We start from the raw sequence: 14,400 nt of genomic DNA on the forward strand, positions 1-14,400 counted from the left end.
ACAAGCTGCCAGAGGAGTTGGTTGAGGTTGGGACTATCCCAATGTTTAAGAAACAGTTAGACAGGTACATGGAAAGGACAAGTTTGGAGGGATCTGGACCAAGCGCAGGCAGGTGGGACTAGTGTAGCCGGGACATTTTGGCCGGTGTGGGCAAGTCGGGCTGAAGGGCCTGTTGCTGCACTGTATCACTCTATGACTCTAACTCATTTGAAATGATAGTAGGTCCAACTATGCCACGACCCCTCAGCACAGCTACGAAGGGTGAAGCTGTCCAACTTTACAACGCAAAGTCCTCAGAAGTTAGGCTGGCAACTCTGACATGTGGCTCACATGTTAAATTGTATACAGCTACCAGGTGAGAACAGAGGCTGAACATACTAGATTGTGCATCATTTGAACCAAGTATGTGATTTTATGTCTCAACTCCAGAATCGATACACAACCGTAGAGAACCCAATGCGTCAGGCAGCATCTGTGGAAGGATTGGGCAGTTGACGTTTCGGGTCGGGACTCTTCTTAAGATCGATTGTAGCAGGGAAGAAGATGGATGGAAAGGGGAGGAATGGGTGGGAGAAAATCTGGCAAGTAATAATTAGATCGAGGCGAAAGGGTTTCTATAAAATCGATATATTTCATAATGACATAGACGCAAAAGGCTGGAGTAACTCAGCATCTGTGGAGAAAAGGAATTGGTGACGTTTTGGGTCGAGACCCTTCTTCAGATTGATATGTTTTGCCTTCTAAAGTTGTGACATTCAAACCATTTTGTAACCATTTTAGTAAATTAAAAAGCAAAAAAAAGAATTCTGTTTCTCTTTTGGCACGAGAGGCTAATGGAGTCACTAAAAACAAGCAGCAGAGTCCCAGATGTTCGATTATTCAGTGCGTGCTTGAAACTGCTGGATGCACTGGGGTTGTGAGCAATCACAATCACACACTGCTGTCTGGATCCCGCCACCACTTCCAGGCCCACCCTAGCGGAACATCATAAGGCCATAAGTGATAGGAGCAGAATTAGGCCATTCGACCCATCAAGTCTACTCCGCCATTCAATCGTGGCTAATCTACCTCTCCCTCCTAACCCCATTCTCAATAGACAATAGGTGCAGGAGGAGGCCATTCGGCCCTTCGAGCCAGCACCACCATTCAATGTGATCATGGCTGCTCATTCTCAATCAGTACCCCGTTCCTGCCTTCTCCCCATACCCCCTGACTCCGCTATCCTTAAGAGCTCTATCTAGCTCTCTCTTGAATGCATTCAGAGAATTGGCCTCCACTGCCTTCTGAGGCAGAGAATTCCATAGAGAATTCTTTAAACCACACGTGAATTCTGCAAGACTGTGAAAGAATAGAGAAAAGGCACTCCAGCACTCGTGCTCAGTATCATCTCTGACCCCTCTCGCCCTGGCCACAAACTCTTCGAAGCACTTCGACTCCAGACTGTCAAAGCTGCCACAGCCAGACATAAAGACAGCTTTTTTCCCCACGAGTATTGGCCTCCACTGCCTTCTGAGAATTGGCCTCCTGCCTTCTCCCCATAACCTCTGACACCCGTACTGACCAAGAATCTATCTATCTCTGCCTTATATATATCTACTGGCTTTGCCTCCACAGCCTTCTGTGGCAAAAAAAACCCCCAAATATATTCAACACCCTCTGACTAAAGAAATTTCTCCTCATCTCCTTCCTAAAAGAATGAGGCTGTGACTTCTAGTCCTGGACTCTCCTACTAGTGGAAACATCCTCTCCACGTCCACTCTATCCAAGCCTTTCACTATTTGGTACGTTTCAATGAGGTCCCCCCTCGTCCTTCTAAACTCCAGCGAGTACAGGCCCAGTGCCGACAAACGTCCAAGGCAAGTGCCATTTCTTCCCCTACATCCTTAACCAGGCATTCAAGAGTGCAGTTTAATCACAAATGAACATTCTGTTCTGAAGAAGGGTCACGAACCGAAACGTCACCCATTCCTTCTCTCCAGAGATGCTGCCTGTCCCGCTGAGTTACTCCAACAATTTGTGTTTAACCCAACAATTGTCAGTTCCTTCCTACACATTCTGTAACTCATAATAACATGGACAGATGATGTTTCGGGTCGGGACCCTTCTTCACACTGATGGAGGGTCACGACCTGAAAATCTCTTATCCACGTTCTCCAGAGACGCTGACTGCCCGGCTGGGTTTCTCCAGCATGCTGTGTCTTCTTTTTTGGTAAACCAGCATCTGCAATTCCTTGTTTCTACATTTTGACTGCTCCACCGCAAAATCTCATCAAGGTACCCCTACTTTCAGGAAGACCTCCTCTCCCTTTTTGTTAGTTTGGTTTCGAGATACAGCACGGAAACAGGCCCTTCGGCCCACCGAGTCCATGCCAACCAGCGATCCCCGCACACCAACACCATCCTACACACACTTGCCACAATTGAACAATTTTACCAAGCCAATTAATCTACAAACCTGTCCGTCTTTGGAGTGTGGGAAGAAACCAGAGATCCCGGAGTAAACCCACGCAAGGTTACGGGGAGAACGTACAAACTCCGTACAGACAAGCTCCCATAGTCAGGATCGAACCCGGGTCTCTGGCGCTGTGAGGCAGTAGCTCTACCGCTGCACCACTGTGCCACCCCAGATGGGAGCTCTGTGAGACCCTCTCTCACTGCTCCCCCTCTGTGATTCCCATACGACTTCTGAACCAACCTGATCTCCCAGTGGCTGAGCACTTCAACTCCCCCTCCCACTCCCAGTCTGACCTTTCTGTCATGGGCCTCCTCCAGTGCCATAGTGAGGCCCACCGCAAAGTGGAGGAACAGCATCTCATATTTCGCCTGGGCAGTTTGCAGCCCAGCGGTATGAACATTGACTTCTCCAACTTTAGATAGTTCCTCTGTCCCTCCCTTCCCCTCCCCCTTCCCAGATCTCCCTCTATCTTCCTGTCTCCACCTATATCCTTCCTTTGTCCCGCCCCCCTGACATCAGTACGAAGAAGGGTCTCGACCCGAAACGTCACCCATTCCTTCTCTCCCGAGATGCTGCCTGACCTGCTGAGTTACTCCAGCATTTTGTGAATAAACACCTCTACGACTTCATAGTCTGCTGAAGGGTCCAGGGCCATAATGCCACCAATCCACGTTCTCCAGAGATGCAGTCTGATTGGCTGAGCTACTCCAGCATTTGTGCGTTTTTTGTAAACTCGCATCTGCAGTTCCTGCTTTCTACATTCTGTATTTTATAATGCACCTTTCACTCTCTCAGAGAGTCTCAAAGAACTTTACAGTCAATGAAGTGATTTATTGGGTGGTTGCTGCTGAGATTTAGTTTAGTTTAGAGATAGAGCACAGAAACAGGCCTTTCGGCCCACCGGGTCCGCGCCGACCAGCGATCCCCGCACACTAACACTATCCTACACACACGAGGGTCAAATTACAATTACACCAAGCCAATTAGCCTACAAACCTCTACGTCTTTGGAGTGTGGGAGGAAACCGAAGATCTCGGAGAAAACCCACGCGGTCATAGAAACATAGAAAATAGGTGCAGGGGTAGGCCATTCGGCCCTTCGAGCCTGCACCGCCATTCAATATGATCATGGCTGATCATCCAACTCAGTATCCCGTACCTGCCTTCTCTCCATACCCCCTGATCCCTTTAGCCACAAGGGCCACATCTAACTCCCTCTTAAATGTAGCCAATGAACTGGCCTCAACTACCTTCTGTGGCAGAGAATTCCACAGATTCACCACTCTGTGTGAAAAAATCTTTCTCATCACGGTCCTAAAAGACTTCCCCCTTATCCTTAAACTGTGACCCCTTGTTCTGGACTTCCCCAACATCGGGAACAATCTTCCTGCATCTAGCCTGTCCAACCCCTTAAGAATTTTGTAAGTTTCTATAAGATCCCCCCTCAATCTTCTAAATTCCAGCGAGTACAAGCCGAGTCTATCCAGTCTTTCTTCATATGGAAGTCCTGCCATCCCAGGAATCAATCTGGTTCATGTGGAGAAAGTACAAACTCCGTACAGACAGCACCCGTGGTCGGGATTGAACCCGGGTCTCCGGCGCTGCAAGGCAGCAACTCTACCGCTGCGCCAACACAGCAACCAAGTTGAAGGCTGACAGCTCCCGTGGATGGCAAGGAGATGATGACCTGATGATCTGGTTTTCATGACGTTAACCAGGAGATAAAAACGTCCCTGGCCTCAAGACAGGTCTACTTCTCTTGGAACTGTGCCTTGGTATCACTGTGACCACCTGCGATGGTCTAGTCCTTAGGTGGCGCAGCGGTAGAGTTGCTGCCTTACAGCGCCAGAGACCCGGGTTTAATCCCGACTATGGGCGCAGTCTGTACGGAGTTTGTACGTTCTCCCCGTGACCTGCGTGGGTTTTCTCCGGGCGCTCCGGTTTCCTCCCACACTCCAAAGACGTGCGGGTTTGTCGGTTAATTGACTTCGGTAAAATTGTAAATTGTCCCCAGTGTGTTTCGGATGGTGTTAGTGTGCAGGGGTGAACGTTGGGTTGGCACAGGCTAATGGGCCGAAGGGGCCGTTTCTGCGATGTATCTCTAAAATGTCAAGTCTAAAGACTAAAGAGAGGGTGGGTTTAAAATGACACTTGGAAAACAGCACCCCTCACCATGCGATACACCCTCATACACAACACTGCTTTGCAGCGGCAGCCGAGATTTTAATATTAGAAACATAGAAAAATAGGTGCCATTCGGCCCTTCGAGTCAGCCACGCCATTCAATAGGATCATGGCTGATCATCTAAAAACGGTACCCCATACCTGCCTTTCCCCCCCATATCCCTTAATTCCTTTAGCCCTAAGAGCTAAATCTAACTCTCTCTTGGTCTTGTATTGAGTTTCTTGAGAAGGGGAGGGATAATAAAAGCCTCAATTCTCAAAGCACTCAGTACGCAAGGTGACATCTTGGAAAGAGAAACAGATAACTGTTCAGGTCCAGGGACATTTCTCAGGACAGGGGAGTCAAGAAATTGAGGACATAGCCCTTGGAGTGTTTTTAGAGATACAAAGTGGAAACAGGCCCTTCGGCCCATCGGGTCCACATCGACCAGCGATCCCCATACACTTATACCATCCTACACACTGGGGATAATTTTACAATTCCTACCAAAACCAATCAACCTACAAGCATGGGTTTAAAGGACTAAAATAAAAAAATTAAATTAAAAGTTGAAACTTGAGTTAAGGGTTGGATGTACAACTGTGGTTATTGTCTCCCGGATCTACTCCCTTTAATTTTTATAGTTATATCTTTTTTTTAATCCTCTTATTCTCTCTTCTCAATAGTTTATAGTTTTTTTTTTCGTTGTTTTTTTTTCCTTTATCATATCATATCATATACATACAGCCGGAAACAGGCCTTTTTCGGCCCTCCAAGTCCGTGCCGCCCAGTGATCCCCGCACATTAACACTTCTTTATTTTTTATTTTCTCTCTTTAAAATTTTTTTAATTGAAGCTATGTAAGAACTCTGTAACAAATGTGTCTTTTATTTCTATTTGTACATATGCTTTTCAAAAATAAAATATTTTTAAAAAAATAAAAAATAAAGGAGGAGAAAAATTTAACAGGAGCAACATTTTCACACAGAGGGTGGTGGGTTTATGGAACGAGCTGCCAGAAGAGGTAGTTGAGGCAACTGCAATCACAACATATAATCGATATTTGGACAGGTAGGTGGACAGGAAAGGTTTAGAGGGTTATGGGCCAGGCCTGGTTGGGTCATCTTGCTCAAGGCCCGTTTCTGTGCTCTCCGACGATGAGGCTTGTTCTGAGAAAGTTCTGTCAGTTCTGTCAAGGGATCCTTGACCCAAAGCTTCTTTCCAAAATTATGCTGCCGGACCTGCTGTGTATTTCCAGCGGTACCTGCTTTGGATTTCAGACTTCCGACATCTGCAGTTGGTTGAGTTTTGTTCTTCAGACCTGGACATGGCCCGGGACCGGGACAAGCTCCTGAGTTGAGAAACCCTTGGGGAAATTTACAGCACAAAGTGAGCATTCTCATGTTCGAATTCACGGTGGCGCGGCGGTGGACTTGCTGCCTGACAGTGACCCTCGTTCAATCTTGACAACGGGTGCTGTCCGTACAGAGCTTGTACGTTCTCCCTGAGACTGTGTGGGTTTTCCCCGGGTGCTCTGGTTTTCCTCCCACAGGTTTGTAGGTTAATTGGCTTTGGTAAAGATTGTTAAATTGCCCTTAGCGTGTGAGATAGTGTTAGTCAGGGGTGTAGTACTGTCGGAGCGCCGCTCTGACACCTCTGTAAAAAAAAAAGCCAAAATAAACAGCGGGGAGTTTTAACGAGCGGGGAATTTAACAGCGGCCGCTCCGACGCCCAAAGAATTAGCACTGTGACACTGCTGTTAGTGTACGGGGATCGCTGGTCAGCTTGGACTCAGTGGGCAGCAGGCCGTGTGGTTCCATGCTGTATCTCCAAACTGAACTAAACTAATTCAGCTTTGGCAGATGTGGCAAGCAGACAAGACCTCTGCGCACATCTGCTCAGGTCCATCACTGCATGACACCACAGCTGTCCCGCATCGAAGCAGAGTGCAATGAGTCAACATCTGCTGCAAACGTGGTACCAGCCTGTACCTCGAGCCCGCCTGCACACAGCGAGGCTGCGCCATGATTAATGCGACGGACGATTCCTTGCACCATATGCCGACTGCAGGAGGAATGTTGCCCAAGCACTTAATTGTGTGCGTCCCAGTGACAAATGTTTCCACACCGGCCTCAAAAGGCTTCTTAGAGGAGCAGTGGTAGAGCTGTTGCCTTACAGCGCCAGAGACCCGGGTTCGATCCAAACTAAGGGTGCAGTGTCTACAGAGTTTGTACGGTCTCCCTGTGACCTCGTGGGTTTTCTCCAGGTGATCCGGCTTAGATTTTTTAATTTATTTTAGATTTAGAGATGCAGCGCAGAAACAAGCCCTTCGGCCCACCGGGTCCGCGCCGCCCAGCGATCCCCGCACATTAACACTATCCTACACCCACTAGGGACAATTTTTATATTTGCCCAGCCAATTAACCTACAAACCTGTACGTCTTTGGAGTGTGGGAGGAAACCGAAGATCTCGGAGAAAACCCACGCAGGTCACGGGGAGAACGTACAAACTCCGTACAGTACAGCGCCCGTAGTCAGGATCGAACCTGAGTCCACGGCGCTGCATTCGCTGTAAGGCAGCAACTCTACCGCTGCGCCACCGTGTCTTCTATTCCACACTCCAAAGACACAAAGGTTTGAGGGTTAATTGGCTTCTGTAAATCGTAAAATTGTTCCTAGTGTGTAAATTATTTATCTATTTATTCAATTCTCTATGTTCTAGAAATCCCTGTAAAGCGTCTTTGAGTGTTTGAAAAGCGCTATATAAATGTAATGCATTATTATTATTATTATTATTAAATTGTAAATTGTCCCTCGATAGTGCTAGTGTATGGAGTCAGGGGGTACGGGGAGAAGGCAGGAACGGGGTACTGATTGAGAATGATCAGCCATGATCACATTGAATGGCGGTGCTGGCTCGAAGGGCCGAATGGCCTCCTCCTGCACCTATTGCCTATGGGGTGATCGCCGGTCGGCGTGGATTCGGTGGGGTGAAGGGCTTGTTTCCATGCTGTATCTCTGGAGTCTGAAGGCAGGAGAAATAGCATTAGGTAGTCAACCTGAGATGAATAACATTGGGGGTGAATAAAATGACTCCCTCCCTCACACTCAACTAGAACTTGGGTCGGCACGGTGGCGCAGCGATAGAGCTACTGTCTTATGGCGCCAGAGGCCTAGGTTGGATCCTGACCACAGGTGCTTGTCCATATGGAGTTTGTACGTTCTCCCCGTGGGATTTCTCTGAGATCTTCGGTTTCCTCCCACACTCCAAAAACATACAGGTCTGTAGGTTAATTGGCTTGGTATAAATATAAAAATTATCCCTAATGTGTGTAAGGTAGTGTTAATGTTAATGTGCGGGGATCGCTGGTCGGCGCAGACTCGGTGGGCAGAAGGGACAATAGACAATAGGTGCAGGAGGAGGCCATTCGGCCCTTCGAGCCAGCACCGCCATTCAATGAGATCATGGCTGATCATTCTCAATCAGTACCCCGTTCTTGCCTTCTCCCCATACCCCCTGACGCCGCTATTCTTAAGAGCACTATCGAGCTCTCTCTTGAATGCATTCAGAGAATTGGCCTCCACTGCCTTCTGAGGCAGAGAATTCCACAGATTCACAACTCTCTGACTGAAAAAGTTTTTCCTCATCTCCGTTCTAAATGAGTTTCCGCGCTGTATCTCTAAACTAAATTAAACTAAAACTGAGCCCCTTGTTAGAACCACAGGCTTGAGACGTGTAGAGGATTCCACAGTGCCCTCTGTACTAGAATGCCTGCTAGCAAACTTGCAAAGCAAGCCACAACCAGCGTCAGAAACAGGAAAGTTGTCGAGGCAGGTATAGTAATGCCATTTAAAAGACATTTGGACAGGCATTTTGATAGGAAAGGTTTAAAGGTTTAACTGCAGGCAAATGGGACTAGCTTTCAGTGCCCTCCATAATGTTTGAGACAAAGACCCATGATTTATTTATTTGCCTCTGTACTCCACAATTTGAGATTTGTAATAGAAAACATCACATGTGGTTAAAGTGCACATTGTCAGATTTTATTAAAGGGTATTTTTATACATTTTGGTTTCACCATGTAGAAATTACAGCTGCATTTATATATAGTCCACCCCCATTTCAGGGCACCATAATGTTTGGGACACACGGCTTCACAGGTGTTTGTAATTGCTCAGGTGTGTTTAATTGCCTCCTTTATGCAGGTATAAGAGAGCTCTCAGCACCCAGTCTTTCCATCACCTTTGGAAACTTTTACTGCTGTTTATCAACATGAGGACCAAGGTTGTGCCAATGAAAGTCAAAGAAGCCGTTATGAGATTGAGAAACAAGAATAAAACTGTTAGAGACATCAGCCAAACCTTAAGCTTACCAAAATCAACTGTTTTGAACATCATTAAGAAGAAAGAGAGCACTGGTGAGCTTACTAATCGCAAAGGGACTGGCAGGCCAAGGAAGACCTCCATAGCTGATGACAGAAGAATTCTCTCTATAATTTAAAAAAATCCACAAACACCCTGTCCGACAGATCAGAAACACTCTTCAGGAGTCAGGTGTGGATTTGTCAATGACCGCTGTCCGCAGAAGACTTCATGAACAGAAATACAGAGGCTACACTGCAAGATGCAAACCACTGGTTGGCCGGGAAAAATAGGATGGCCAGGTTACAATTTGCTAAGAAGTATTTAAAAGAGCAACCACAGTTCTGGAAAAAGGGCTTGTGGACAGATGAGATGGGCATTAACGTCTATCAGAGTGATGGCAAGAGCAAAGTGTGGAGGAGAGAAGGTACTGCCCAAGATCCAAAGCATACCACCTCATCTGTGAAACACTGTGGTGGGGGTGTTATGGCCTGGGCATGTATGGCTGCTGAAGGTATTGGCTCACTTATCTTCATTGATGATACAACTGCTGATGATAGTAGCATAATGAATTCTGAAGTGCATAGACACATCCAAGCTCAAGTTCAAACAAATGCCTCAAAACTCATTGGCTGTCGGTTCGTTCTGCAGCAAGACAATGATCCCAAACATACTGTTAAAGCCACAAAGGAGTTTTTCAAAGCTAAAAAAATGGTCAATTCTTGAGTGGCCAAGTCATTCACCTGATCTGAACCCAATTGAGCAGGCCTTTTATATGCTGAAGAGAAAACTGAAGGGGACTAGCCCCCAAAACAAGCATAAGCTAAAGATAGCTGCAACATAGGCCTAGCAGAGCATCACCAGAGAAGACACCCAGCAACTGTTAATGTCCGTGAATCGCAGACTTCAAGCAGTCATTGCATGCAAAGGATATGCAACAAAATACTAAACATGACCACTTTCATTTACATGACATTGCTGTGTCTCAAACATTATGGTGCCCTGAAATGGGGGGACTATGTATAAACACTGCTGTAATTTCTACATGGTGAAACCAAAATGTATAAAAATGACCTTTATTAAAATCTGACAATGTGCACTTTAACCACATGTGATTTTTTCTCTTACAAATTGCAAATTAAAGAGATTTGGGCAAATGCTCTCTCCGGAACCCCTTCTTCTTCAGCGAGTCCTACAGCGTAGAAACAGACCGTTCAGCCCAACTTGCCCACACCGACCAACATGTCCCATCTACACTAATGCGACTTGGCCCATATCCCACTAAATCCGTCTTATCCAATGTTTCTTACACAGTGCAATGTCGGCTGCCTCAGCTACCTCCTCTGGCAGCTCGTTCCATACACCCACCACTCTCTGTGAGAAAAGGTTACCCCTCAGGTTCCTATTAAATCTCCTCCCCTTCACCGTAAACCCATGTCCTCTGGTTCAGGATTCCCTTACTCTGGGTGTGGGAGTCTGCGCGTCCACCCGATCTATTCCTTTAGTGATTTTGTGCACAAAAGTTACCATGGTTAACAAGTTAAGTACACACAGTTAATGATCAGACAGAGGTTGCCCCATCTCCACAATGCAGACTGGCAGTGAGGCTTTAGACCTAAAGCCTGAACCTCTCTCTCTTTAAACAACATTACTTTACAACACACTTTGCTTCCCCACAACAGCAGCCCCCCAACATCTGGGGAAAACATCTGCCGACTTTTACCCTCACCCCAAACTCAAACAGCACAATGTTTGCGTTGCCAATAACAAGGGTTTTTTTCTCCTCTTACACCACGCAAATAAATATCTAAACCACTTTGAAGAAACAGTGACTTTGACACGGCAAAACTAAATGAAGTCTGAATAATTCATAATATCTGCCACAAACAGAGTTGGTGCCAGCTAACTCCCGAGACGTGGTCTTTCAATACTCGGGCAACGCGTTTAGACCCGGCACTTCCAGAAAGCAGGCGGGACCGACTCTTCATTAGACACAAGGAACTGCAGGTGCGGGTTTACAAAAAAAAGTGCATTGCTCCAAAACGTCGGAAGAAGAGTCCCGACCCTGAAACGTCACCTATTCCTTTTTTCTCCAGAGATGCTGACTGACCCTCTGAGTTACTCCAGCACTTTGTGTCCATCTTTGTCACCTACCCATGTTCCCATCAGGTCAGAAGTGACAGGAGTAGAATTTGGGCCATTCGGCCCATCGGGAGTGTACTCCGCCATCCAGTCACGGCTGATCCATCTCTCCCTCCCAACCCCATTCTCCTGCCTTCTCCCCCATAACCTCTGACAACCTTGCACTGATCAAAAATCTATCTACCTCTGCCTTACAAATACCCGCTGAGATGCTGACTGACTCTCTGCGTTACTCCAGCACTCTGTGTCTTTTTTTTTGGGGGGGGGGGTTAAAGCCGCACATCTGCAGTTCCTTGCATTAATTCCAAGCCTCCTGTTTAGACTCCTCCCTCGATGACAGTCTAACCCGGTCGTCAGTGCCCCCTGTGTTATGTTCAAAGGGGCGCAGTCGGAGGAGTGTGCTGGCGTTTCGCGTTTGGGATGGGATGGGGTGTACTGGGATGGGGTGTACTGGGATGGGATGGGGTGTACTGGGATGGGCTGGGGTGTACTGGGATGGGGGAGTACTGGGATGGGGGTGTACTGGGATGGGGGAGTACTGGGATGGGGTGTACTGGGATGGGCTGCACTGGGATGGGCTGGGATGTTCTGGGATGGACTGTGCTGTACTGGGATGGGATGGGGTGTACTGGGATGGGGTGTACTGGGATGGGATGGGGTGTACTGGGATGGGGTGTACTGGGATGGGATGGGGTGTACTGGGATGGGGTGTACTGGGATGGGATGGGGTGTACTGGGATGGGGTGTACTGGGATGGGCTGGGGTGTACTGGGATGGGGGAGTACTGGGATGGGGGTGTACTGGGATGGGGGAGTACTGGGATGGGGGAGTACTGGGATGGGGTGTACTGGGATGGGCTGCACTGGGATGGGCTGGGATGCTCTGGGATGGACTGTGCTGTACTGGGATGGGATGGGGTGTACTGGGATGGGGGTGTACTGTGCTGTACTGGGATGGGATATACTGGGATGGGATGTACTGGGATAGGCTGTGCTGTACTGTACTGGGATGGGGTGTACTGGGATGGGCTGTGCTGGGATGGGCTGTGCTGGGATGGGCTGTGCTGGGATGGGCTGTGCTGGGATGGGATGGGATGTACTGGGATGGGGTGTACTGGGGTGGGCTGTATTAGGCTATACTGGGGTGGGCTGTACTGGGATGGGGGTGTAGGGATGGGATGTACTGGGATGGGGTGTAGTGGGATTGGGGTGCACTCAGGGCCGTCTTAACGCATGGGCCTGATGGGCACTTGCCCGGGGGCCCACGAGCATAGGGGCCCCTTGCTGATCTGTGTATGTTAAGTGACTTGCAATAAATAAATACTACTTTAAAAATGTAGGTTCAATAAGTGCTTTTTTCGCAACATTTTCCATCCCTAAGTGCTTCTCACAGCGATCTGTTTCGCAACAATTAGCTCCTCAAGTGCTTTGCTTTTCCATCCCTAAGTGCTTCTCACAGCGATCTGTAAGTGCTTTTTGCAACAATGTAGCACCCTAAGTCCATCGCTAGGTGCTTTTCGGTAAGTGCTTTTCACCGACACGACAGGGGGGGGCTGGTAGGGAAAGGGGGGTGGGGGAGAGTAACGGTAGGGGCCCCAGTACACTGCTTTGCCTGGGGGCCCATAATGCTGTAAAAACGGCCCTGGGTGCACTGAGATGGGGGTGTACTGGGATGGGGGTGTACTGGGATGGGGTGGGGGTGTACTGGGATGGGGTGGGGGTGTACTGGGATGGGGTGGGGTGTACTGGGATGGGGTGGGGTGTACTGGGATGGGGTGTACTGGGATGGGGTGGGGTGTACTGGGATGGGGTGTACTGGGATGGGGTGGGGGTGTACTGGGATGGGCTGGGGTGTACTGGGATGGGCTGGGGGTGTACTGGGATGGGATGGGGGTGTACTGGGATGGGCTGGGGGTGTACTGGGATGGGGTGGGGGTGTACTGGGATGGGGTGGGGGTGTACTGGGATGGGGGTGGGGGTGTACTGGGATGGGGTGGGGTGTACTGGGATGGGGTGGGGGTGTACTGGGATGGGATGGGGGTGTACTGGGATTGGCTGGGGGTGCACTGGGATAGGGGTGTACGGGGTTGGGCTGTGCTGGGACTGGCAGGGGTGGGCTGGGATGTACTGGGATGGGCTGGGATGTGGTGCAGAAGCCACATCTCCCCGCTCTCCCTGTAGATGAGTCAGTTGCGGGCAAGTCGACCAACCCAGGGATATTTCCCACAGCTCGCAGCCTCCCTTTGCAAACGGCTCCTCTCTGCATTAAATAGAGGACGGAGACGATGCAGCTAAAACATGGTGTGTGTGTGTGTGTGTGTGTGTGTTGGTTTGTTGCTGCTGTTGCTGCTGCTGCTGTCGAGAGCTTCGTCCACCCACTAACTTACTCACTCACTCACTCACCCTGTGATGCTTGTTGTCCACGCCTGGTCCTCCTGCCCGCAACGCCATTCCCTCCAGCCCGGGGTTGAAAGCCGACACTGGCTGTGTTTTATATACAAGGCAGGCAGGCGGTGGGATAACCGGTCACATTGCAAGGGCTCTATAAATACGAGCAAGACCATAGGGCTCTCCTGCTTGCGGGCGGTCCATATGCTGACTTCTCTCCCTCTCTCTCCCCCTCCCTCTCTCCCCCCTCCTCTCCCCCCTCCTCTCCCCCTTCTCTCTCCCTCCTCTTTCTCTCTCTCTCTCCCTCCCTCCCTCCCTCCCTCCCTTCCTTTCTCTCTCCCTCTCTCCCCCTCCCTCCCTTTCTCTCTCCCTCTCCCTCCCTCCCTCTCCTTCTCTCTCCCTCCCTCTCTCCCTCTCCCTCTCTCCCCCTCCCTCTCTCCCTCCCCCTCTCTCCCTCCCTCTCTCTCTCTCTCTCCCTCTCTCTCTCTCCCTTTCTCTCTCTCTCCCTCTCTCTCTCTCTCTCTCTCTCTCTCCCTCTCTCCCACTCTCTCTCTCTCTCTCCTCGGTGCTGGGCTTCCAACACCAGCCACTACTTGGACCGGTTCCAACAGCATGCTCGGATGCTGCTCCTCTCCCATCCGCCAGATCTGAGCACTCCTGCGCCTTCTTCCCAAATCTTGTCCTCCTCACCTCCTCTCTTACACTGCCGGGGCAAGACCAGCCTGCATGCACATCTGGCTGCTTCCAGCCGACCACATCTGTTTGCAAGGGATTGCCCAAGGGACCAGCAAGTGGTAATAGAAACATAGAAACAGAAAATAGGTGCAGGAGGAGGCCATTTGGCCCTTCGAGCCAGCACTGCCAATCATTCTGATCATGGCTGATCGTCCA

The 14,400-nt window shown here is 49.2% G+C and overlaps 1 protein-coding gene across 2 annotated transcripts in view; it reads right to left on the minus strand.

The window, feature by feature from the left end:
* LOC144610464 (ankyrin-1-like) overlaps positions 1–13,732 on the minus strand; it is a 205,171-nt gene extending 191,439 nt beyond the window's left edge. For both annotated transcript variants that reach the window (XM_078429192.1, XM_078429191.1), the window contains exon 1: positions 13,525–13,732. In XM_078429192.1, coding sequence (XP_078285318.1) covers positions 13,525–13,572 — 48 coding nt within the window. In that variant the 5' untranslated portion in view covers positions 13,573–13,732. The remainder of the gene's footprint in view (positions 1–13,524) is intronic.
* Between the last annotated feature and the right edge of the window lie 668 nt (positions 13,733–14,400).

This window comes from Rhinoraja longicauda, chromosome 36, assembly GCF_053455715.1.
Source record: "Rhinoraja longicauda isolate Sanriku21f chromosome 36, sRhiLon1.1, whole genome shotgun sequence".
Classification (NCBI taxonomy): Eukaryota; Metazoa; Chordata; class Chondrichthyes; order Rajiformes; family Arhynchobatidae; genus Rhinoraja; species Rhinoraja longicauda.